This window comes from Nicotiana tomentosiformis, chromosome 9, assembly GCF_000390325.3.
Source record: "Nicotiana tomentosiformis chromosome 9, ASM39032v3, whole genome shotgun sequence".
In the NCBI taxonomy this organism is placed as follows: domain Eukaryota; kingdom Viridiplantae; phylum Streptophyta; class Magnoliopsida; order Solanales; family Solanaceae; genus Nicotiana; species Nicotiana tomentosiformis.
Window position 1 is genome coordinate 22,490,774 of NC_090820.1, and position 26,758 is coordinate 22,517,531.

Genomic DNA, 26,758 nt, shown 5'->3' on the forward strand with positions numbered 1-26,758 from the left:
CGAATTCAACAGAAATAGAACAACCTAAAATTCCATTGTGCCATTATTGTCCTTCTATAATCCATATGTATAAGATGATTCTTTTGGATCTTTAAGAATTTTATAACCAAAATAATCCTTAAAGTGGCAACAAAAATTCTTTGGACAGAAAACTGTTGTCGCGGCAATGGCACTTCACGAGCTACCTTTATGCAAATAAGTAGACACCACTTTGCTGCTTATACCGTCGCCACACCAAGAAACACCCTTTTTCTATTTTATTTTTCAATACACAATGAATAAATAAAAAATTGTAATGCACTTAAGTGCTCAAAGAGGTATTCTGACGGCATAATTAAACCTAAACTTTCAAAGAAGGTAAAACTTGAACTTCTTCAATTACACATGTCGCCACAGTGACTGTGTTAACCACAAATTCCATATACAATCTATATACTTTACTATTTTCTTTTCCGTTGAACCTTTTGGAGTTAAGACAATAGATTGCTCTAAAATTTACACCATTGCAATAGTCGAAAATTCACAGAATCTGAAGCCACAATCAATCTTCTTAATTTTCAAATGTTACCGAATCTCAATGATTCGACATAGGCTTCGATACTAATTGTTGGAACTAAAATACTTTAAAGATGAAATCCTTTATCTTTTACTCAAAATCTATAATGTCAAATCATCAAGAAACAAAATTAGATGCGGAAGCGTACCTGAATCCATAAGAATGAATGAAACTTGTTGTCTTGCGGTTAAAGGCCTTCCAAATCGAGACGCAGGAATTGCACAGAAGACGACTCTTACTTTTTCACCGATGGGATATTAGAAAAGAACCCATTTGGGGACCATAATCCTATTTATAGATACACACAATTTACGTAATTCTAATTTAGCACGTCATAAAATTAAAAATTACATCCGGATATCTACACATTAGACCCCATATATTAGGAGGTGTCTTATAAATCCATTTAACTTTAAATCTTAACATATTACTTTTAATTTGGGTCAACCTTTTAATGGTAGCAATTATTTTTAATACCATATATGTGCAAGTCCATAAGGGTCGTTTGGTAGGGTGTATAAGAATAGTGCGGAATAAGGCATATTAGTAATGCATGAATTAGTAATGCATGTGTTAGTAATGCAAACATTAGTTATGCAGATATTATTTCTTATCCACTGTTTAGTGTGGTGTATTAAAAATATAATGCATTGCATAATTTTTAAGAAAAATAGTTGTTTACAAAAATGCCCTTCATATTCTCAAGCTTTAAGGGACTTTAAGGATAATTTTATCTTTAACCAACCTAATGCATGCATTAGTAGTCTTAGTATTACTAATGCCATGGTTTTCTATGCATTACTTATACATAGGATAATACCAAGTATAATGTATAACTAATACAAGTATTAGTTATACACAAATTGAAAAAAAATACAAACAAGGTATTAGTAATGCATAGAGCAAATGCTTGCATTATTTTTTTTAATACCTCCTACCAAACCACCCCAAAAAGTTCTAACACCTTTGTGTACGGTCAAAACCGATTGACTCAGTCGTACGGACTAGTCGAGACGATGATGTTTCGATCAAAGGGTATCTGCATGACAAATTCGGTCGAGGTCCGAAGTAAGGGCATCGAGCTTCGAGCTATAAGACCGATCAATGACAAGCTCGGTATCATTATCGAGCTCATATCCAAAGCGAACTACGAGGCAAGGCGTAGATTATCGAAGATGCCTAGACCGACCAATATTCACCCTGAAAAGCGATACCCCAAGACAGAATCGAGCTCGAATCAAGACCGGGGACTCGATCCAATACCGAGCTCGAGCCAGTATCGAGCTCGCAGACAAGGGCCGTTACGACCGCACCGAGGGAGAGAATCTTGACGAGAACCGAGGAAGAGATAAATCATCATGGGTCCTCCACTATAAGTATTATTTTATTATTTTATTATAGATAAAGCAATGACCCTCTATTATAAAAGGGAGGATCCTTGTAAGCTATAGACACAACATAGACTGCAATAAATAAATCTTTTTCTCATATACAAAGACATCTCTTTATGCTTGTTTTATTTCATCTTATTCAATTTCCCTGTTCATCATTCCTATCCTCACAGTCAAAATACCTGTATTGTTATCTTTGTATCAAAGGATATTACGTATCCTTAGAACTATACATAAATTTAACGTTATCCAATTTTTCGGGTAAACAGTTTGGTGCCCACCGTGGGGCTAAGGATAACAGTGATTGTTTGATATAAATCTACAGTACCCTCCAGCTTACAACTTCAAGTCAGCAATGACTTTACCTATCGACCTCGAAGCCGGTCTTCAAGATGAAACCAATAACTTGGCACCCGGGGCCGGAAGGCTACCTGACGATGGCAACGTGGCTCGAATCGAAGTACCCGAAATTCGAGTCGAAGTACCATTGGATGTCAATTCACAAATAGCTCTCGAGGCGAATCAGCGTTCCGAACCGGAAAGAAGCATTTAGGGCGGTGCTCGACCCGTAGCCCGAGACACCCACAACACGGGACAAATCGGGGTCAACTTGCGTATGATCTTCGAAATGCTATAAGCCCAACAAGCAGCGATAACTCAGTTACATAGCCAAACTCCTATACAAAGAAGGCCGGACTCCAATCCGCTTCGAGAAGTCACCCCCAGAACGGAGCCCGCCATAGTGAAATCAAACGAGCAAGAATCGAGGACCACTCCCGAAATTACTAGATTGTTCGAGGAACTCACAAAACGAGTCAAAGCCAACGACAAGAAAGCGGAAACATATAATGCCAGGGTCGATCAAATCTCGGGGGCTCCGCCGATGATAAAAGGGCTTGATTCGAAAAAATTCATACAAAAGCCTTTTCCCTCGAGTGCGGCCCCAAAATCAATCCCCAGAATATTCCGTATGCCCGAAATTTCCAAGTATAATGGTACGACCAATCCTAACGAACATGTCACCTCTTACACATATGCCATCAAAGGCAACGATTTGGAGGACGATGAGATCGAATCCGTGTTGTTGAAAAAGTTCGGGGAGACCCTCGCGAAGGGAGCAATGATCTGGTATCACAATTTACCACCAAATTCCATCGATTCTTTTGCCATGTTAGCAGATTCGTTCGTAAAGGCACATGTTGGTGCCATAAAGGTTGCAACAAGGAAATCAGACCTCTTCAAAGTAAAGCAAAGGGGTAATGAAATACTGAGGGAATTCGTATCCCGATTTCAAACAGAACGCATGGAATTGCCACCGGTCATAGATGATTGGGCCGTACAAGCTTTCACCCAAGGGTTAAACGAGCTAAGTTCGATAGCATCACGTCGGCTGAAATAAAATTTGATCGAGTATCCAGCAATAACTTGGGCAGATATACACAACCGGTATCAATCGAAAATCAGGGTCGAGGACGATCAGTTGGGAGCTCCATATGGACATGTGCATCAGAACAGGACAACCACTAAAAACCAGAGGGAGATCGATAGAGAACAAAGGTCGAACAGAGACCGATATCAACCGTACGTCATAGATCGGATGAACAATGATTCAGCACATAATACAGTTCGGAACAATCGAAGGACTGATCGAGGGCAAAATTCTCGGGGACTTATGAGCAAGAGCGACTTTGATAAATATGTCGATCCTATAGAAGTTCCTCGATTATCAGAGTATAACTTCAACATTGATGCATCCGACATCGTGTCGGCTATCGGACGCATCAAAGACACAAGATGGCCTCGACCCATGCAGACCGATCCTTCCCAAAGGAATCCCAATCAAATGTGCGAATATCATGGCATCCATGGCCACAGAACGGAAGATTACAAGCAATTAAGAGAGGAAGTGGCCTGTTTATTTAACAAAGGGCACCTTCGAGAATTTCTGAGTGATAGGGCAAATAATTATTTTAAGAACAAGGATTTCGGAAACCAAAATGAGCTAGAAGAACCGCAGCACGTCATTCACATGATCATCGGCGGCGTCGATACCCCTCAGGGACCGGTGCTTAAACGCACTAAAACATCGATTGTGAGGGAAAAACGATCTCGGACTCAAGATTACACACCCATAGGGACTTTGTCTTTCAATGATGAAGATGCAGAGGGAGTCATCCAACCCCATAACGATGCACTGGTAAAATCCGTACTCATGAATAAAACTAAAATTAAACGTGTGTTAATTGATCCAGGTAGCTCGACCAATATCATCAGATCGAGGGTCGTAGAACAGCTCGACCTACAGGACCAGGTCGTATCCTCAACTCTGGTTTTAAACGGATTCAATATGGCATGTAAAACCACCAAAGGCGAGATAATCCTACCGCTAAAAGTGGCCGGAACCTTCCAGGAAACAAATTTTCACGTGATCGAAGGCGATATGAGATATAACGCCCTTTTTGGAAGGCCATGGATCCACAACTTGAGAGCTGTACCTTCGACCCTACACCAGGTCCTCAAATTCCCAACATCGAGAGGTGTCAAAATAGTGTACGGAGAACAACCGGCTGCAAAGGAAATATTCACCGTCGAGGAAGCAAAATTAATATCTTCGCCTTCGCTGATAAAAGGATCGGGTTCAGAAGGAGAACAGAACACCAAATAGCAATTACAGACATTGGCTTCGACACAGCCAGGTAGCTAGAACATCAAAGAAGATGATGATCAATGGATCCCTCGATCCTTCGTGACCCCCGATGATTCTGACTCTACCAAATCAACAATTGAGGAACTGGAGCAAATCATACTAATCGAATACTAGCCCGAACGAAAGGTATACCTGGGAACGGGTTTGAGCCCCGAACTCAGGAAGAAACTTATTCAATTTCTTATCGATAACATTGATTGTTTTGCCTGGTCCCATTTAGATATAACAGGGATCCCATCGGACATAACGACACATCGGCTAAGCTTGGACCCTAGGTTCAGACCGGTAAAGCAAAAAAGAAGACCCCAGTCGGAGGTAAAGCACGCATTCATAAAGGACGAGGTAACCAAACTTCTCAAGATAGGGTCCATTCGGGAGGTGAAATACCCCGAATGGTTAGCCAATGTGGTTGTAGTTCCTAAAAAAGGGAACAAACTTAGAATGTGTGTAGGCTATAAGGATTTGAACAAAGCATGCCCCAAAGATTCCTTTCCGCTGCCCAACATCGATCGCATGATCGATGCCACGGCCGGCCACGAGATCCTCACCTTTCTCAATGCCTATTCCGGGTATAATCAAATTCAGATGAACCCGGAGGACCAGGAAAAGACTTTATTTGTCACCAAATATGGAACATATTATTATAATGTAATGCCTTCGGGCTAAAAAATGCAGGGGCTACTTATCAACGCCTAGTAAATAAAATGTTCGAAGAACAAATAGGTAAATTAATGGAAGTCTATATTGATGACATGCTAGTTAAGTCCCTGCGCGCAGAGGACCATTTGACCCATTTGCAGGAAACGTTCGAGATTTTGAGGAAATACAACATGAAGCTCAACCCCGAAAAATATGCTTTCGGGGTCGGTTCGGGCAAGTTCCTCGGCTTCATGGTGTCAAATCGGGGAATCGAGATTAACCCCGACAAAATCAAGGCCATCGAAAACATCACCATCGTGGACAGCGTGAAAGCTGTACAAAGGTTAACATGAAGGATTGCAACCTTAGGCCGATTCATTTCGAGATCATCAGATCTAAGTTACAAATTTTTCTCTCTACTCAAAAAGAAGAACGGCTTCGCTTGGACACCAGAATGCCAACAAGCATTACAGGAATTGAAACGATATCTATCGAGCCAACCACTACTTCACACTCCAAAAACAGACAAAAAACTTTACTTATACTTGGCGGTATCGGAAGTCGCCATAAGCAGTGTCCTAGTTTGAGAAGAGCAAGGTACGCAATTTCCCGTTTATTATATAAGTCGGACCTTAGGAGAAGAGGAAACTAGGTAACCGCACTTAGAAAAATTGGCACTTGCGCTGATAAACACCTCTAGAAAGTTAAGACCGTACTTTCAATGTCACCCCATAGGCGTATTAACCACCTGCCCACTTCGTAAAATTTTGCATAGGCCCGAACTATCAGGCCGATTGGCCAAATGGGCCGTCGAACTCAGTGGGTACGATATCGAATATCAACCCCGTACGGCTATCAAGTCTCAAATTTTAGCAGACTTCATTGCCAACTTCACGCCAACCCTCGTACTCGAAGTCGAAAAAGAACTCCTGTTGAAATCGGGTACATCGTCGGGGGTATGGATCCTTTTTACGGACGGGGCTTCGAACGTGAAGGGGTCCGGGCTAGGCATAGTTTTGAAACCACCCACGGGTAACATTATTAGGCAAGCTATTAAAACTATCAAGTTAACTAACAACGAGGCCGAGTATGAAGACATGATTGCAGGTCTCAAGATAGCTAGAAACTTGAGAGCAGAAGTCATTGAGGCTAATTGTGACTCTTTGCTGGTGGTGAGTCAAGTAAATAAAACCTTCAAAGTCCGAGAAGGTAGAATGCAAAGGTATTTAGACAAACTGCTTGTCACTTTGCACCATTTCAAACAATGGACTCTACGGCATGTTCCACGAGAACAGAATAATGAGGCCGATGCGCTTGCAATTTGGGATCGTCGGTCGAGGTAGATGATTTGAGCTCGGGGACTGTCGTTCAACTTTCGAGATCGGTAATTGAAGATGGTCACGCCGAGATAAATTCTACTAGCTTAACCTGGGATTGGAGAAACAAGTATATTGAATACTTAAAGAACGAAAAGCTCCCATCAGACCATAAAGATTCCAGGACCCTACAGACTAAAGCTGCTTGATTTACGTTGGCTGCGGACGGAACACTATATCGAAGGACATTCGATGGACCGTTGGCAGTATACTTAGGTCCGGGAGATACCAATTACATCCTATGGAAAGTACACGAGGGCACTTGTGGGAATCACTCCGGTGCCGACACATTAGTTCGAAAAGTAATCAGAGCAGGGTATTATTGGATCAATATGGGCAAAGATGCGAAGGAATTTTTTCGTAAATGTGACAAATGTCAAAGGTTTTCGCCAATGATCCATCAACCCGGAGAGCAACTTCACTCAGTCCTATCCCCATGGCCGTTCATGAAATGGGGAATGGACATCGTCGTCCCTCTGCCATCGACCCCAAGTAAAGCCAAATTCATTTTATTTATGACTGACTATTTTTCTAAATGGGTTGAAGCGCAGTCGTTCGAGAAAATAAGAGAGAAAGAAGTTATAGGCTTTATTTGGGATCATATCATATGCCGGTTCGGGATACCCGCCGAAATAGTATGTGACAATGGGAAGCAATTCGTTGGCAGCAAAGTAACAAAATTCTTCGAAGATCACAAAATAAGAAGGATACTATCAACACCATACCACCCCAGTGGGAATGGACAGGCCGAATAAACGAACAAAACTATTCTTCAAAACCTGAAGAAGAGGTTGAACGACGCTAAAGGAAAATGGAGAAAAATCCTGCCCGAAGTCCTTTGGACATACCGGACGACGTCAAAATCCAGTACGGGGGAGAACCCATTCTCCTTAGTATATGGTTCCGAAGCATTGATACCAGTCGAAGTCGGTGAACCTAGTCCCAGATTACGATTCATGACGGAAGAATCAAATAACGAGGCTATGAATACCAGCCTTGAATTATCATACAAAGGATGAGAAGCTGCTCTCGTCCAATTGGCCGCCCAAAAGCAACGAATCAAAAGATATTATAATCAAAGAACCAAGATCTGCCATTTCAAGCCCGGGGACTTAGTGTTAAGAAAAGTCACCGTCAATACCCGAAATCCGAACGAAGGAAAACTAGGACCAAATTGGGAAGGACCATATCAGATGCTCGAGAACGTCGGAAAGGGATCGTACATGCTCGACATTATAAACGACAAACAACTATCAAGCAGTTGGAATGTATCACATCTAAAACGGTACTACTGCTAAGGTACGACCCTTCCATATTCATTTAACTGACCCCTATAGAAGTCTGAACAAAAGCTAAGATGGATCTTTCACTTGGAAGCACGTGTTGCACTCTTTTTCCCTTAGACCGGTTTTTATCCCAAAGGGATTTTTCGGCAAGATTTTTAATGAGGCAACCATTGATCGTGCTGCACTTTCAACAATATCCGAGGCCTTCTTTCAATCGACCTCGAATACTGGGGGGAAGGGGGGGAATTAGGCCCTCAGATACAAGAAAGTCATTTCACAACAACAGGGTTCCAAAAGGAAAAATTATAAGAGCCAAATGGTCAAAATGAACCATGCTCATGTAGACTGGCCCGAACCCAGGTGCAAAACATGAACACATGTATAATGACTTGAGATTTATTGTGCAAACAGAGTTAAGAAAAACTCAACCATTAAGCCTACGGGATACTTTTTCCGAGTCCGACCAAGTACTCACTCGACCATTACGCCTACGGGCTACATTATTTCGAGTTCAAAACATTCACTCGACTATTAAGCCTACGTGCTACTTTTTTTTTCGAGTTCGAGCAAGCACTCACTCGACCATTACGCCTACCGGCTACATTATTTCGAGTTCGAAACATTCACTCGACTATTAAGCCTACGAGCTACTTTTATTTCGAGTTCGAGCAAGCACTCACTCGACCATTATGCCTACGGGCTACATTATTTCGAGTTCGAAACATTCACTCGACTGTTAAGCCTACGAGCTACTTTTTTTTTCGAGTTCGAGCAAGCACTCACTCGATCATTACACATACGGGCTACATTTATTTCGAGTTTGAAACATTCACTCGACTATTAAGCCCACGTGCTACTTTTATTCCGAGTCCAAGCAAGCACTCACTCGACCATTACGCCTACGGGCTACATTATTTTGAGTTCGAAACATTCACTCGACTATTAAGCCTACGGGCTACTTTTATTCCTAGTTTGAGCAAGCACTCACTCGACCATTATGCCTATGGACTACATTATCTCGAGTTCGAAATATTCACTTGACTATTAATCCTACGGGCTACTTTTTCCGAGTTCGAGCAAGCACTCACTCGACCATTACGCCTACGGGCTACATTATCTCGAGTTTGAAATATTCACTCGACTATTAAGCCTACAGGCTACTTTTATTCCGAGTCCAAGAAAGCACTCACTCGACCATTACGCCTATGGGCTACATTATTTTGTGTTCAGAACATTCACTCGGCTATTAAGCCTACGGGCTACTTTTATTCCGAGTTTGAGCAAGCACTCACTCAACCATTATGCCTACGGGCTACATTATCTCGAGTTCAAAACATTCACTCGACTATTAAGCCTACGGGCTACTTTTATTTCGAGTTCGAGCAAGCACTCACTCGACCATTATGCCTGCGGGCTACTTTACTTCGAGTTCAAATTATTCACAAACCTACGGGCTACTTTACTTCGAGTAAAATTACTCATTTCTTCGAATTAAAATGAACACTTGACTATTTAAGGCTGAAGGTTGTTCGAGCCCGATAAAGCAAAAGGGACTACCCACAAGGCCCGAAGGCAATAGAGATTAAAATTCAAACTATCTATTTAGCTTGAAAGGTTATTTTTCTTCAAAAGGAAGAAAGATTTATATTTACAATTTTTTTTTACAGAGGCGGCTACTCTGCCAAAAGGAAGTTCTTTATACAAAAACCGAAAGCGGTATCCAAAGAACGCAACAAAACGACCTAAGGCCCTAAATGACTCAATCTTCATCGGAGGCCATATTCTCGGCATCGTCCTCATATTCAGATTCCCCCGAGTCATCTGAGTCCTCCTCAGGAAAGGCCAACCTTCGAGCTTTGTTCTCCTCCGCCCTGGCAACTTCAATCTCAGTCCTAATATCAAAGCCCTGAGCTCTGACCTCCTTGAGAGCTTCTCTCCGAGCTTGCCATTTTGCATGTTCGACCATGCTCTCAGCTTTGTCTTGGTTAACTTTGACATCGATCCTGAACTGAGCCACTTTGGCATCAGCTCTTATATTGGCTTCGATCACCTCAGATCTAGCCACTTCAAGTTCTTTAGCCAAATCTGCTTTATCTGAAGTGGCCAAATCCAACCGATGTTGAAGCTCTTTCATCTTCTCGATCTGCTCCGAAGCATTTTCTTTTGCAGATCGAAGCTGGGCATCAGACAGCTCCAACTGAGCTTGAACGGCTTTCTTTTTCGAGGCAAGGATATCCATACACTTTTTAAATTCTTCTGCCTCGGCCATTAGCGTATCTACCTGTGAGTTTAGCCGTCCAATCTGCTCGATCCTCTACAGGACCTGCAGAATCGGATCGTTAGTGGTTATCTCTTTTTCATCTTCACTATCATGGAACATTTGGAATACCTGCTCAGCCATCTCCTCATGCTCTTCCCGAGCCGCTGTCAAATCTGCTCAAAGTTTTTTACTAAGGAGCTTGTACGAGTCACTCTTCTCAGTGAGGCTCTGAACCTCGGCATCATGCTCCTCTTGGATTCGAAGAAAGGCCTCGTGATGCAACACCAAAGCCTACAAACTAAAGGAGAAACATTAGAATTACTTACAAATCTATGTATAAAAGAAGCGGCAAAAACACCATCAGAGTTACCTGATTCAAAGAATGTTGGACCTCGTTGAAGAGACATGCGGCCCCCATCGCATTCATCACTGATTGATCTTCTTCGGTCAGCAAGGACCGAAGGTAACTGGCAATCCCCACAGGGGAAGAAAAAATTCGGGTGTCCGCAGGTACGGAGAGCACTATCTTCCGCCTTCGATCGGGATCGATACTCAGGGCCGGAAATCGGTCCACCAGTTTATGAATCGATGAAGGCTCGGTAGAACCCGACCACGACGCTTTTTTGGGTACCGGCATTTCACCAAAACCGGTAATCTCCTTCGAGGCACCTGACTCGAGCCCCTCCAGAAAACTATGGATATCGGCTGATCCCTGAATACCCTCATAGGACCGATCCTCTAACATGACGGCCTCTCGAATCATGGCATCCGAAATCTGAGGGGATCCTCCAATATCAACTATCCCGAGGTCATCCCTTGAAATATCTTCTACTGCCCGAGAAGATCCAACCTCAGTATCCCTTTCAATCATCTTAGCTCGAGGAGGGATAATCTTGGCTTCTTCTTGTTCCGGGATTATGGCCAAGGTTCCCTGATTTGCTTCCACCAAATTGGAAGATTGTTGAATCACAACATTAGCCCGTACGCAGACTAAATTCTTCTCTCCTTCTTCGGGCTCGTCCCTTAAATGGCGGGCCACTTGTGAAGACATAACACTAGAACCCCCTTTTGGCTTTCGAGATCTCTTAGCCGGTTTCTTCTTTTCCGAGCTCGAGGAGCCCGATACGTCTTTTCTCTTCCTTTCTTTTAAATGCTTCAGGACAGGAACTTCTTTGCCACCAGATGGGGGCCTCATGACTACATCTTTCCCAAGTCCTACAAAAGGGAAAAGGGAGATTTACCATACAAACCGATGAAGAGATAAATCGACAAAAAGATTTATCATTACTGCGGGCCTCCCATCGACCCTTTGATAATTCGACCCAAGCACGCTCGGCGTACGGTCTCTGCAACACCAGACTTTCGACCCATTGTTTAAGATCCGGGATTGGTTCCGGCATTCGAGATACGGTTGTGATAAGAAAAGAAAATGGATCAACAAAATAAAAGGCAATCACAAGATCGAAACGGGCAAAGAGAAACGTTTACTCACGACTCATATTCCATTTCTCGGGAAATGGCAAATCATCGGCAGGGATCAGGTTCGAGGTTTTGATTCGAACAAAACGGCCCATCCAACCTCGATCCTGAGTCTCGTCTATGCTCGAGAATGGCGCTTTGGTTGCTCGGCGAGCAAGCTTGATCAACCCTCCTCAATAAAGTCGGGGACTATAAAGGCGCATAAGATGATCGAGGGTGAAGGTACGCCCATCAACCTTGCTCGAGAAATATCGAAGAAGAATCACTATCCTCCAAAAGGAAGGATGGATTTGGCCGAGGGTCACATCGTACCTCTTACAAAAGGTGACGATGACAGGGTCTAGAGGTCCCAACGTGAAAGGATAAGTGTAAACACTTAATAACCCTTCGACATGGGTAGTAATTGATTCATCAGGCGATGAGATTACTACGAGTTTATTATCCCAATTGCATTCTTGTATGACTTTAGCGAGAACTTTTTCGGTAATTGAACATTGGTACCTCGACATCGTCTCACACCGACCCGATATCGGAGAAGGCTTTTCAATTTTAAAATCACATACAGTCGAACACCCTACCGGAATGAATTCCTCAGGGCGGGGATCTTCCACATCCTCGCTACCAGTAGGTCGAAATGAAGAAGCAGTCTCTTTTTGCGGAACAGTTTTAGACGTTTTTGCCATTTAAAATTCCGTGAACAAAGAACGGGAGTATTTGGTGTTTTAAGAAAGAATTTGCAGTAAAACTCACAGATTTGCAGGCAGAAAACTCAAAAAGACGAAAAGGAACTTAGAAAATTTGGAGGATTGAAGACGTAAAAGTGATGAATGGTGGAAGGAAAGGCTATTTATAGACTGAAGCAATGACGGTTCAATATCAGCGGTGGCCGACCACCGTGTGACACACATTAAATGCCTCGGTAAAATCGAGCTGATGGGATAGCTATCACATACGTCATGGTCGGGATCGATGCAAACGTCAACATATATCTGATCTAGCTATTGGGAAATCATATCGTTTCTTGCCACATCCTTTTCCGAGAAACGAGGGGACTATCTGTGTACGGTCAAAATCGATTGACTCAATCGTACGGACTGGTCGAGACGATGATGTTTCGATTAAAGGGTATCTGCATGACAAGCTCGGTCGAGGTCCGAAGTAAGGGCGTCGAGCTTCGAGCTATAGGACCGATTAATGACAAACTCGGTATCATTATCGAGCTCATATCCAAATCGAACTACGAGGCAAGGCGTAGATTATCGAAGATGCCTAGACCGACCAACACTCACCCTGAATATCGATACCCCAAGGCATAATCGAGCTCGAATCAAGATCGGGGGCTCGATCCAATACCGAGGTCGAGCCAGTATCGAGCTCGCAGACAAGAGCCGTTACAACCGCACCAAGGGAGAGAATCTTGACGAGAACCGAGGAAGAGACAAATCATCATGGGTCCTCCACTATATATATTATTTTATTATTTTATTATAGATAAAGTAATGACCCTCTATTATAAAAAGAAGGTTCCTTGTAAGCTATAGACACAACATAGACTGCAATAAACAGATCTTTTTCTCATATACAAAGACATCTCTTTGTGCTTGTTTTATTTCATCTTATTCAATTTCCCTGTTCATCATTCCTATCCTCACAGTCAAAATACCTGTATTGTTATCTTTGTATCAAAGGATATTACGTATCCTTAGAACCATACATAAATTTAACGTTATCCGATTTTTCGGGTAAACAACCTTACACTTATATAAATATCTCTCACGTGTTCAATATATTATAATCCTTTACAATTATATCTCGATCTTATATGGTATCAGAAGCCTCCAAATATTGCAATTGTTTTCTCCAAAACGACTTTAATTTTTTCTTGATTTATTTTATTATTTTAAGTGTATTTATCAATTAATTTGTTTGTTAATTCAACAAGAGTTGTGGATTAATTTTGAAAATATTAATGATAATAGATTAAAAAAATCGATGTATAATATTTGAATGAATAATTTTAGAAAATAATAAAATTTTCTTACTAATCAAGTATTTCTTTTTAATATTTGGAAAATATTTTTGGCAATTCAAATTTTTACTATTACTTTTATTATTAGGATATTGTCTTTTTATTAGGATAATGCCTATTTCTGGAGTTACTTCCATTTGAGGGAATTATGAATTTTGAATTTTGAATCGACGTTTTAGATTTTAGCCAAACAGCGACTCAAGTACAATATTAACTAAAATGTTCTTACTTGAAATGATAAGGAAGATACGCGTTTCTTTCTTCTTCTCCCCTCTCAAAAATGTCTCAAATAAGTTCAAACTTATTAACTTTTAGCCATTATTAATTATAAACTTATTAAAACTAGCCAAATACATATAAAAATTAAAAACCCAAATAAATAAAGTTCGATCTCTCCAAGAATCACATGTAAAAATCTTCTTCCATATTTTTAAGCGTGATCAACAACATTAGATGCAAGATAAAAAGAAAATTTCATGGATGAGTAAGATTGGAGGTGATTTGGAATGATTTGGTATTAAAATTCGTTGTTAAAATCGAGTTCAAAAAATTATTCTGCAACACATGGATTAAACATGTAGCACGCATGTATTACTCATACAGGTGTACATGGATATACATATGATACACATTTGATACAAATAATACACAGTGTGATGCATATTATTTTTTTTCATATTTCATCTTCTACTTCGAATTTTTTCAAAATTGAGATTCAAACTGCTTAAGATGTACCCAATCTATTCTAATAACACATACTCAAAGAAAAATAAAAATTTAATCCCTTTTTTTGCTACAAATAATTAATTAACTAATATTAATAATATTTTATTAATTAATTATTTTTTATAATAAACTACTTATAAATTGACAAAGCTAATTTTCTTCTTCCTCTCACTGCTCCTTATTCGTTATTTGAAGTTATAGCTTCCCGTTTTTCTTGTTTGGTACTCTAATAAATGGAGAAGTACAAAACATAGAAATTATAGCGTTTTTTGTTATGTTCTTTCTCTTTTAACAAAAGAAAGAAAAGTTCTTCATATTCTCGCAAGTTTTTCATTGGTCGAAACATTATAGTATTGCGAAATACTAAATAGATGGTTCAAGGTTCACTTAGAAACAAAATTAGAGTAAAATAGGAGTTATCTTTGCTTTTCATACAAAATTTGGTCAAATTGTATGTAACTAATAACTATAGTCTATCATCCTCAAGGACCACAGGAAATCATCCCTGACTAAGATCAGTTTGTCCACAATTTTTTTTTTAAAAATGTATTTTTCCATAAAATTTTGTAAATTTTTGAAAAAATTTCGAAAATGAAATTTTTGAAAATTTCAAATTTTTAGAATTTTTTTTCACGTTCACAAAACTATAATATTTTTTTAAATAAAATACATGTCCAAACATAAATTTAAATTTAAAATATTATTTTTCAAACTTAACTCTTACTACTTTTTTTTTGTGTCGACGCCTACTAAAAATAGAGTAAATAATCTCGATGCCATAACCCAAATAAAAAGTCAAAATAAAAGAAGAAAAATCACGTCCACACTCCTTAACGTGGCTGGCTTCTCTTTTATCTCAATGACCCAACAATTCACCGTCATAAACACTCCACGTATTACCAACCACACACTTACTCTTTATCCTTTTCTCTGCACTTTCCTCCAAAAAAATTTTCTTCCCTTTCGTGTACCTCAATGCAACCATAGAAAAATAACAGACAAATCCACCACGTGTCTTGTCATCATTTGTTGGAAAAGTAAGCGTTACCACCATATTCAACAATTAAACTTCAAGATCAACAAATTAAAATAAAAATTCACGTAAAGTTACATGCAACGGTATACATAAAAGTTTTTACACGGGTTGAGTAGGGTATGATTAGGAGTAGCTTTACTTCTTTTTTCAAAAAATATTGATATACTATTTTTCATCATGTTTTACATAAATTATTTTGTAAATAGATTATTTACATATATTTTCTTACTTAAAACTTTTAAAGTAATTCACGATTTAGTTAAAAGGAGTCAACAATTAGTGCAGGCTTGATCAATCAACTGTACAACAATAACCGAGAAAAATTTCACAAGTGAGGTTTGAGGAGGAGTATAGTGCGTATGCAGACCTTATTCCTACCTCGTGGGAGTAGGGAGACTGTTTCCGATAGACCTTCAGCTAGAGGCGGATGTAGCTTACAAATTACGGGTTCAACTGAACCCATAACTTTCGACGCAGAGTAAAAATTTATATGTAAAAATTTATTAAAATTACAAAAATAGTAGATACGAACCCATAACTTTAAAAATATAATGAGTTCAATGTTAAAAATCTTAAAATTGAACCCATAGAATTTAAATTCTAGATCCGCCTCTGCCTTCAGCTCAAGAAGACGAAAAGAGACAATAGATCAGTACCATCAATAGAAATCAGAAAAATAATAACAGCACCGTAAGAGCCAGAAAATAGATGAATAAGCAATAATACTATCAGACTAGCCTCACACCTGATACGAAATAGAAAAATGCTCAACTTTTTCCTAACCTACAATCTTAATACTCGACCTCGACACCTTCCGGGTCATGTCCTTGGAAATCTTAAGTTATTCAGTTAACGTAAAATATATATTTTGAAGTTTTCCTCGATATCTTGAGGACTAACTTTGATTTCCGAACTTGGCAGGTTTGTCAATTACATTAGATAAGAGATGCAGAAACTATCTTAATCGCAAATGCATTTGCTATGCGTCAATTCAATTCAATCTTAATCCTAACAAATTTGAATTTCAAAGGACATGATCTTTGATATTCCTACAAAAATGTTAACATCGAGAATTAGGGTAAAAAGTTAATAGGTAGTCCAAATTGTCTTTCTTTTTCTTTCCCATACCGATAATATTAATTAGTAAAAGTATGATATATTTCTTATCGTTAGATTGCTATTATTGCCTGTTATTTGATTACTATCTTTCACTTCCGTCTTTTTAGTATTTTTATGTTGTTACTGTTTGTTGTCACTGTCTTTTTCATTTTTTCTTGAGCCTAGGGTTCATCGGAAATAACCTATCTACTTTACTAGGGTAAGGGTAAGATATGCGTATACACTATCCTTTCCAAACTCGTACTTGTGAAATTTTATTGGATTTGTTGATGTTATTGTATCTTTTTTTTTTTACTTTTAATTGCCAAGAGGGAGCTCACTCTTGTACTCATTAGTTTATTATCTATAAAAATTACAAATTAAATAAAAATATCATCCATACACTTGTATTTATTGATTGGACGTGAGAAAATTGAGTATGAATAACTCTTTTCCCCGTTAGTCTTCCCATACTTCAGCTGCATCCTCACTGGAACCTTCACGCGTCTCGCAATTCCACCGTCCCTTTCACGTGATCAAGCAATCGTAGCCGTTGCCTCAACATTCGCTGACTCTTCACCACGTGTCCATCTCTACACGTGTCGCATATTCAACGATCCCTTTTAGATCTTTACATAATTAATATTATAATCTTATCTGAATTTCTCGAGCTCTATAAATTATCCACTTTCTTCCTTCCTCTTTTTCAGCATCAACAATTTGCTTCTTCAAAGTGTACCCAAAACAAAGCCCAAAAAAAAAAACTTCATAACATTCTTACTCTTTTGGAAAAAAATTCAAAATTTTCTGAATATTATGGCGATGAGTATGCCACACCAGATCGGTGCCTTGTCAGGAACGCCGTTAACGGCGGAGACCGGCGGTGAAGTTCCGGCGAAGGGAAACACAACTGCATCAGCTGTATGGAGAACGCCATTGACGAATCTAAGAGTATCGGTGCAGAAAACAGGAGCTGACGTGGACATGTTGTCGCCGACGCCATCTCCGCCGTTGAGTCCGCTGAAAGGAGGAATGCGGCCGGATTTATCGGTAGCATGTCAAGCACTAATGGAAGCTCCGGCGGAAACGGCGGAGGAGAAAGAGCATAGGCTCGGGATTTCTCCGGAGAAAGGGAAAGGAGTGCCGGTGTTTGTTATGATGCCGTTGGACAGCGTGAAGATGGATCATACGGTGAATAGGAAGAAGGCGATGAACGCGAGTTTGCAGGCGTTGAAGAGCGCAGGAGTGGAAGGGATCATGATGGATGTGTGGTGGGGATTGGTGGAGAGAGACGCGCCGGGGGAATACAATTGGGGCGGTTACGCTGAGCTATTGGAAATGGCGAAGAAGCATGGGCTCAAAGTCCAGGCTGTCATGTCGTTTCATCAATGTGGTGGAAACGTCGGTGATTCCTGCACGTGCGTACATTCATTCTTCGACTCTCTATTTTTTAATTATTTTATTAATTTGAAGTTGCTATGGTTTAATTTATAGTATCTGCAAATATGTGGTTCTCAGATTACAATGGGGTGTAAAATCTAGATAAAGCTAATTAACTTTAAAATAAACAAATAGGAGTAAGTAAATGGAATACTTTTTGATAGAATATCCCTAGGATCTGGAAATGTGAAAAAGGGAAAAAGAAACTTTTGACATTTTGGGTGCGTTTGGTATGACAATGTTTTCCCATTTTCCATTTTGGGTTTGCACAAACTAGTTTCGAAAATATTTTTTTAGATATTATTTTTTTTTTAAATTGAAGTAAAATAATTTCCCTATAAAAAGTTAGAAAAATATTTTACAAAAAATCCACTACTCTCACATCTAACCCGAAACTCCTCCCCCAACCCCTTTCCAATTTTTTTTTTTTTTTTTTTTCAGATTTCAGTTTTTTTTCTTTTCCGTCACCGCCCCCCAAATTTTTTTTAAACCTTTTTTTTTTTTTGTATTTTTCAATTTTCTATTTTTTAGTTTTTCTGCACAAACCCACCCGCAAAGTTTTTTTTTTTTTTTTTTTTTTTGTTTTCTGTTTTTTCGTTTTTCTGCCCCATTCACCCACCCCACCCCGCAATTTTTTTTTTGTATTTTTAATTTTCTGTTTTCTGCTTTTTTTTTTTTTTTGTTTTTCTGTACCATTCACTCACGCCCGCCTCCACCCTCGCGGTAATATTTTTTTTTTAAAAATATTTTCAGTGCTGATTTTTTCTTTTCCTCTTACAGATTCAAAATTTTACGAGTTTCAAAGTATTCAATAGAGATGCTCTTTCCAACAAGAAAGAAAATAGAAATGTTTCTATTCCATTCATATAATATTCATTGTCCTAGCTTTTAATTACTTAGGAGTAAAGGGGAACTACCATATTACAAGAATGTACTGAGCAGGTAAAACGTCGAATTGGTTTAGTATCGCCTTTGGTGTTGTCAAGGTCCATGCCATTTGATATTAGCAAAGCCCTTTCTAGTCACCGTGTTGCTTGAATGTTTAAAGCTTGTTAAGTTTCATTTGACTAGGTAATTTTTGAAACGTGAAGGTTCAACATTACCCATGAAATAAAGAACTTGGGCGATTCAAGAGGAGCTATAATCAAGATATAGTGCCACAAAAATGTCATGCTATAATGTGAAATCTTCTTTTGTTAATTAAATTTAGAGTCTTGTTATGCACTTGACTTCCATGCTAATAATCAGAGTTATGTAGTCTTTGTTTTCTGGCGTGCTTAATAGTTAGATTTGAAATTTCAGGATCCCTCTTCCAAGGTGGGTTGTTGAGGAGATGGAGAAGGATCCGGACCTTGCATACACAGATCAGTGGGGAAGGAGGAATTATGAATATGTATCGCTCGGTTGTGACACACTTCCAGTTCTTAAAGGGAGGACTCCTGTTCAATGTTATTCTGATTTCATGAGAGGGTTTAGAGATAGATTTGAGAACCTGCTAGGGGACACCATTGTGGTAAGTTTTAACAATCTTCAACCTTTAGCTATGGTGCATATATTGCTGGTCTAAGAACAGAAAAAGCTCAAAGATTTTGCATATGCTTTGTGTGATGTAGGAAATTCAAGTTGGGATGGGTCCGGCTGGAGAGCTCCGTTATCCATCGTACCCTGAACAAGATGGAACATGGAAATTCCCTGGAATTGGGGCTTTTCAGTGTTATGACAAGGTATAAACCAAGTTAATTTTTCATTGTTTTTCTGCTCTGTTTTGGTATATAACTTCATTGTCCCCGACGATTTGTTCTGATGAATTGTTCGCCCTGCAGTACATGATCAGCAGCTTAAAGGCTGCTGCAGAAGCTTTTGGCAAGCCTGAATGGGGACACACCGGTCCAACAGACGCAGGTCACTACAACAATTGGCCGGAAGATACCAACTTTTTCAGGAAGGAAGGTGGTGGATGGGATGGTCAATATGGGGAGTTCTTCCTCACTTGGTATTCTCAAATGCTTTTGAACCATGGTGAGAGGATATTGCAATCAGCCAAGGCAATATTCGATGACAAGGGAGTTAAGATTTCAGTTAAGATCGCAGGCATTCACTGGCACTATGGAACAAGGTCCCATGCCCCTGAGCTCACGGCTGGGTACTACAACACACGTTTCCGCGATGGTTACCTTCCCATCGCCCAGATGCTTGCCCGCCATGGTGCAATTTTCAACTTCACATGTGTTGAGATGCGAGACCATGAGCAGCCACAAGATGCACAATGTGCACCTGAGAAGTTGGTTAGGCAAGTGGCGTTAGCAACTCAGGAAGCTCAAGTTCCACTTGCTGGGGAGAATGCATTGCCACGGTATGACGACTATGCACACGAACAGATACTTCAAGCATCATCATTGAATATCAACGATCAATCAAGTGACAGAGAGATGTGTGCATTTACATATTTGAGGATGAATCCAGACCTGTTCCATCCTGATAATTGGAGGCGATTCGTCGCTTTTGTGAAGAAAATGAAAGAAGGGAAGGATGCGCATTGCTGTCGGGAGCAACTAGAGCAAGAGGCAGAGCATTTTGTGCATATAACTCAGCCTTTAGTGCAAGAAGCTGCAGTGGCCCTTATGCACTAAACAAATCTTGGCTGTAAACTTGTGCAAAATACCTTGTAGCATGCAGTTTTTCAGCATGTTACCGGGATCTTATCTTTCTCGTTCTTCTCATGTTGTAAAACATATTATCGTGTAATTTTTCAAACTTAGATATGTCTTAATGATATGATACATAATTCAGTAGTAACTCCAACTCTTGGTTCTCAGATAGTCCTGTAGTATATTTTTAGTTTTCAGAGTAGTAAATTCAACTTTTGATTCTCGGATAGTACTGCTAAAAACTTTGCCCATCTACTTTTTCTCTATCCTGTCCCCTTCTCACATTTTCCATGAGGATTGAGGAGATCGGTTTTATGGTCCATCGCAAAAGATCCTAAATAAACTACGAGAGACTTTTGCTATGTCATTTTCTTCTATTCAAATAGTTACTGACATATCGGAGATTATTTCTTAGCTTGAGGCCTGGCAATTTTTTTATTTCAGTCCCGCGGAACTACTCATTGGCAAGGGAAATCAATGTTAAATTTTTGGGTCTCCCACTGGTCAACCCGTTCCTCCAAGCACATGATGCGTGCACAATCTCCAAAACCAGTTCTGGACTTCGTTGGAAGTAGTGGCAATTATCGAAGTCCATTGGGTTTTCATGTGTTCGTGAGCAGGGGGCGGATTGAAACTCTTTCGCCGAAAAATTATATTTTATATATAAGGTAAAATTCAGTTTGTATCTCTATATATTATATTTTGAATCTCTTTAATATTGTCTAAAATCATAGCTCAGTGGTCAAGGGGTTCAAAACCTTTGTTAGGCTGCTGGTTCAATTTTCACTAGTCATAATTCCTTTTAATTTTTTATTTTTTTTGAATCCCTTTAACGGAAATTTTGCCTCCGTCACTGCTCGTGAGGTCTCTTTCCCTTGGGAAACTTCTCCTTGGGGATCATGCCGGGTTGGTAATCTCGTGTCTAAGTTTTGTGGCCAGGAACTTGTCAAAAGACCGTTCCAGACGCATCTTCATTCTAACATATAGACAAAACTTGGAGAGTTGCCGACTTTTAGTTTCATTTCACATGGTTCTTATGTACAAACTTAACTCAACTACACGACTTGAAGATCCGTAGAAGTTAAGCATAATAGGGCTTTCTTTTTTTGGTAACTGCTATACTTTTTTTTTATTTTTCATCCGATGTCCGTTATCTATATTGAGACCTCGGCTAATTCGAATTCGCGTTGGATAAGATTTATTAATCGAAGACTCCCTACCAATATTGTTTTTCTTTCCAGCGCTTGCTGACCTCTGGTTAAAGGTTAAGGGAGAGATCATTTCCATCACACCACAACCATTAATGCTATAAAGTTTCAACGCTTCTTATAATTATTATTATTTTGAATTTTTTTGGGGTAAAGAAAACCTAAACCTTACACCTGTAGCACGTAAAGTAGTTCTACGACTGGACAATAATCACTCAATTGTCAATAGGATGATCTGGACCTTAAAATTAGGGAAGTGCGATATTTTTCTTTTTCTGTTTGCTTGATTGTGGACGAGACGATTTAGATTCTAGTGTATGTTCAAAGGAAAACAAACTGATTTATATTTGTTGAGGATATGTGGGGACATTTCGAGCAAACATTTTCCTTATATATATCTCTAGTTATTTCTGTTAGTTTGGCTATATGTCAATTGTCAACACAAAAAAGTTGGAGGAGCACTCTAGACTTGAAGTACCATCACGAATAAAGACAGAAAGAAAAGCAGATACAATTATTTTGAAAAACATTCATTAGTAATTGGTATATATATTAGCATAAATTTTAATTGCATGCCAGGATCTTGAACGTGATAATCTTACACAAAATTGTTACAGAAAACATACCTGAATCGTAAGCCATCATCGTAAAGCGAAAGCGTTAATTCAAATTTGTTTCTCGCCCCTTGCGACTTGCCCTAGCTTTCGTTACCGCCGACTTTAGTGATGAAAGAGAGAAAATAAAATACGGTAACCCTAATGGGTGGGGAGATGACCAATTTATAGAGGTTCTCATTTAATCCGGTACGTCCATCAAGTAACCGTTCGGACGGATGAGATTTGCTCATTAATTAAATATTAATTATGGGCCTTAAACTTATTGGGCCACCAAAACGTAAGAAAATCTTACATTCTCCCACTTGGCCCAATAATCACATAATATTAATATTTAATATAGGAACATTAGTTGCGCATAAACAAATCTCTTCTGTAATGTTCACCATAAATACCACAATACCATAAACTAGTAAATGTGAGTTATGGCGGTTATATATAATTTGTCTACATACTCCCTTTCATATACTACACCATTAGTAATTTATCGTATCAGGTTCATAAGCTATAAAATGTTATGGTCCACAATAATGTCTCATTGAGACTTATCCTGCAACATCTCAAAACAATAATGTGTACACCATTATGAGAAACAGAAAATTATTAATGTATATCAGAAACACGTAAATGAGCTCAGAGTGTCAAAAATTATAAAAATATCAATCATAAATACAGCCAAGACCCATTCTATGTACATGTTCCTTAAATGTCTTTAATTGTAAACCTTTCGTTAACGGATCTGCAATCATGAGATCAGTTCTAATATGCTCAAGTGACACTCTTTGTTTCTGAACTTCCTCCTTGACTGTAAAGTACTTTAATTTCATATGCTTGGCACCTTTGGAGTACTTATCATTCTTGGAGAAGAATACTGCTGCAAAATTATCACAGTAAATTTTCAGCGGCTTGGTAATGATGTCGACAACCCCAAGTCCTGAAATAAAGTTTCGCAACCATAATGCATGAATTGTGGCTTCAAATCTTACCACAAATTCTGCTTCCATCGTGGATGTAGCAATGACAGACTGTTTGGTACTCTTCCACGATATTGCTCCTTCAGCTAATTGGAACAAATAACCAAACGTGGATTTTCTAGTGTCAATACATCCAACAAAATCTGAATCCGAGTATCCAACAACTTCCAAATGCTTGGATCTCCTATACATGAGCATGTAATCCTTCGTTCCTTTCAGGTACCTCAAGACTTTCTTTGCAGCTTTCCAGTGATCAATTCCTGGGTTACTCTGATATCTTCCAAGTATTCCGACCACAAAACTAATATCCGGTCTTGTACAAGTCTGAGCATACATCAGACTACCAACAATAGAAGAGTAAGGAATTGATTCCATTTTCTTTCATTTTATATCATTCTTAGGGCATTACATGAGACTAAATTTGTCCCCTTTTTGAATTGAAACAATTCCTGCTGAACAATTGTTCATGTTAAATCTCACTAGAACTCTTTCGATATAGCCTTTCTGAGACAATCCCAATAATCCTTGTGATCTCTCAAAGAATATTTCTATTCCTATCACATAAGATGCCTCACCCATATCTTTCATTTTAAAATTCTTAGAGAAAAAATCTTTAGTCTCACGCAATATGCCTAAATCATTAGCAGTAAGTAGAATATCATCAACATATAGGACTAAAAATATAAACTTGCTCCCACTGATCTTTTGGTATATACATCGATCAACGGTATTTTTCACAAATCCAAAAGATGTTATGGTATCATTAAAATTTATATACCATTGTCGTGAGGCTTGTTTAAGTCCATATATTGACTTCTTCAGTTTACACACCATTTGACATTTGTTTTTAGTTTCAAAACCCTCTGGTTGGTCCATATAAACTTCCTCATCGAGGTCTTCATTAATAAAGGCAGTTTTCACATCCATTTGATGTAACTCTAAATCATAATGAGCCACCAAAGCCATAATAATTCTTAACGAGTCTTTCTTTGAGACCGGTGAAAAGGTCTCTTTATAATCAATTGCCTCCTTTCTGAGTATAACCCTTGGCAACAAGTCTAGCTTTATATCGTTCGACATTACTATTTGAATCGTGTTTGGTCTTAAAGACCCATCTACACCCGATTCTTTTAGAACTTTCTGTCAATTCAACGAGATCCCAGATTTTATTGTATTCCATGGACTTTAGCTCTTCCTTCATGGCATCAATCTATTTGTCAGACTCATTACTTTTTATGGCTTGTGAAAATAAAATCAGATCCTTATTAAGACCAATGTCAAAATCTGACTCTTGCAAATAAACCACGTAATCATCTGAAATAGCCAATTTTCTAACTCTTTGAGATTTTCTTGATGACATCTCTTGTGGTTCATTTGTGAGTTAGTTTCTTCATGAAGTGTTTCATACAAATGTTGCTCAGTGTTGTCAAAATATTCTTCAATAACTGGAACAATATTTGATATTTATATGGAAGTAGGCACATTCATGGGTAATGGAACATTGACCCTCACCTCTTTTATTTTCACACTTTATTTTTTAACACTCCCACTAACTTCACCATTCTCAATGAATCTTGCATTACCGGTTTCAATAATTCTCAAACTATGGTTTGGACAGTAAAACACATACCCTTTAGATTTCTCTGGGTAACCAATAAAGTAACCACTTACTGTTCGAGAATCTAATTTCTTTTCTTGTGGATTATAAACTCTAGTTTCCGCTGGGCAACCTCAAACATACAGGTGCCTTAAACTAGGTTTTCTTCCTGTCCACAGTTCAAAAGGGGTCTTTGGAACTGCCTTACTAGGAACCCTGTTTAATAAATATACAGTGGTTATAAGTGCATACATCCACAGTGATTTGGGTAATGAGGAATTACTCATCATGCTCCTAACCATATCCATAAGTGTTCGATTACGCCTTTCTGCAACACCATTTTGTTGAGGTGTTCCTGACATAGTATACTGTGCACCTATGCCATGTTCCTCGAGGAACTTTGCAAATGGACCTGGACATTGTCCCGATTTATTATATTTTTCATAATATTCACCACCTCTATCTGACCTAATAATTTTTACCTTTTTATCTAATTGCCTTTCAACCTCATTAACAAACACCTTTAGAGCATCTTTTGCTTGAGATTTTTCTTTCAGCAAATAGATGTATCCATAACGTGAAAAATCATCGATAAAAGTGATAAAATATTTCTCTCCACCAAAAGATGGAACATCAAAGGGTCCACAAAAATCGATGTGTATAATTTCAAGAAGCTGGGTGCTTCTTGTGGCACCTTTCTTACTATGCTTGGTTTGCTTTTCCTTAATGTAATCCAAACATATAGTAAGATCAGTAAAATTTAGATTCGGAAGAATCTCATTCTTTACTAATCTTTCTAACCTTTCTTTGGATATATGACCCAAACCTCTATGCCACAAGTAAGCAGAACTTTCATCTAGTGAACTACGTTTAATTCCAACATTATGTTGAACATTAAGAAGGGATTCAGAAAAACCAATATCGAGTTTTAATTTATATAAACCATTATTAAGAAAACTAGAACCATAAAAAATAGCATTCTTATATAAATTAAAGCATCCATTTCCAAATTTTAAATCAAATCCAGAAACATCAAGTCTTGAAAGAGAAATCAAATTCCTAGAAACTGAAGGTATATAAAGAGTCTGTAATAGATCAAGGTGACGTCCAGTCTCCATGATCAAACGATAAGTCCCTATGTCTTCAATTGAAGCCTTCATACGATTTCCTATGAACAAGAAATCCTTATTTGGATTTGTAGTTTGGATCGTAAGGAATCCCTGAAACGTAGTAGATACATGAGCAATTGTACCAGAATCAAGCCACCAAGTATTATTAGGAACTTCTATTAAATTTGATTCGAAACATACAAAAGCACTAATTGTACCTTTCTTTTCGAACCAAGCTTTACGTTTCAGGCAATCTTTCTGATAGTGTCCTTCCTTGTTACAGAAACGACACGTATCTGCCTTATGTTCCTTCTTAGCATCCTATGGAGCTTTAGTATGTGCTTTCTTCTTCTTGAACTTATTGGGCTTCACTTTAAGTCCTTTACCAACTCCTTGACCCATGAGGTTAATTGAATGACTCCCTTGTTTCTTAAGTCTTGACTCCTCCTGAATAAGCATACTAGACAATTCACTAACATTCCACTTATCCTTAATAGTGTTATAGTTAATTTAAAAAGGTCCATACTCAGGAGGCAACGAGTTCAGAATAAACTGAACCGAGGAGGAGTCATCAACTTTCATCCC

At 38.8% G+C, this 26,758-nt stretch overlaps 2 protein-coding genes across 2 annotated transcripts; one reads left to right on the plus strand and one right to left on the minus strand.

The window, feature by feature from the left end:
* The first annotated feature begins 17,256 nt into the window (after positions 1–17,256).
* LOC104092896 (beta-amylase 1, chloroplastic-like) lies at positions 17,257–20,819 on the plus strand. The gene is made up of 4 exons (XM_009598585.4): positions 17,257–18,001; positions 19,326–19,536; positions 19,637–19,747; positions 19,847–20,819. Exons 1-4 carry the CDS (start codon positions 17,400–17,402, stop codon positions 20,651–20,653), a joined length of 1,731 nt encoding a protein of 576 aa, XP_009596880.1. The 5' UTR covers positions 17,257–17,399; the 3' UTR covers positions 20,654–20,819.
* A 2,333-nt stretch (positions 20,820–23,152) lies between these two features.
* LOC138898469 (secreted RxLR effector protein 161-like) lies at positions 23,153–23,842 on the minus strand. The gene has a single exon (XM_070184537.1). It carries the CDS (start codon positions 23,840–23,842, stop codon positions 23,153–23,155), a length of 690 nt encoding a protein of 229 aa, XP_070040638.1.
* Positions 23,843–26,758: the final 2,916 nt, after the last annotated feature.

Bases quoted from the DNA above. Each gene is read 5' to 3' on its own strand.
- LOC138898469 (XM_070184537.1), bottom strand. From the start codon at position 23,842: ATGGAATCAATTCCTTACTCTTCTATTGTTGGTAGTCTGATGTATGCT.
- LOC104092896 (XM_009598585.4), top strand. From the start codon at position 17,400: ATGGCGATGAGTATGCCACACCAGATCGGTGCCTTGTCAGGAACGCCG. The intron at 18,002-19,325 runs GTGCGTACATTC...TTGAAATTTCAG, and splicing joins AACGTCGGTGATTCCTGCAC to GATCCCTCTTCCAAGGTGGG. The intron at 19,537-19,636 runs GTAAGTTTTAAC...TGTGTGATGTAG, and splicing joins TGCTAGGGGACACCATTGTG to GAAATTCAAGTTGGGATGGG.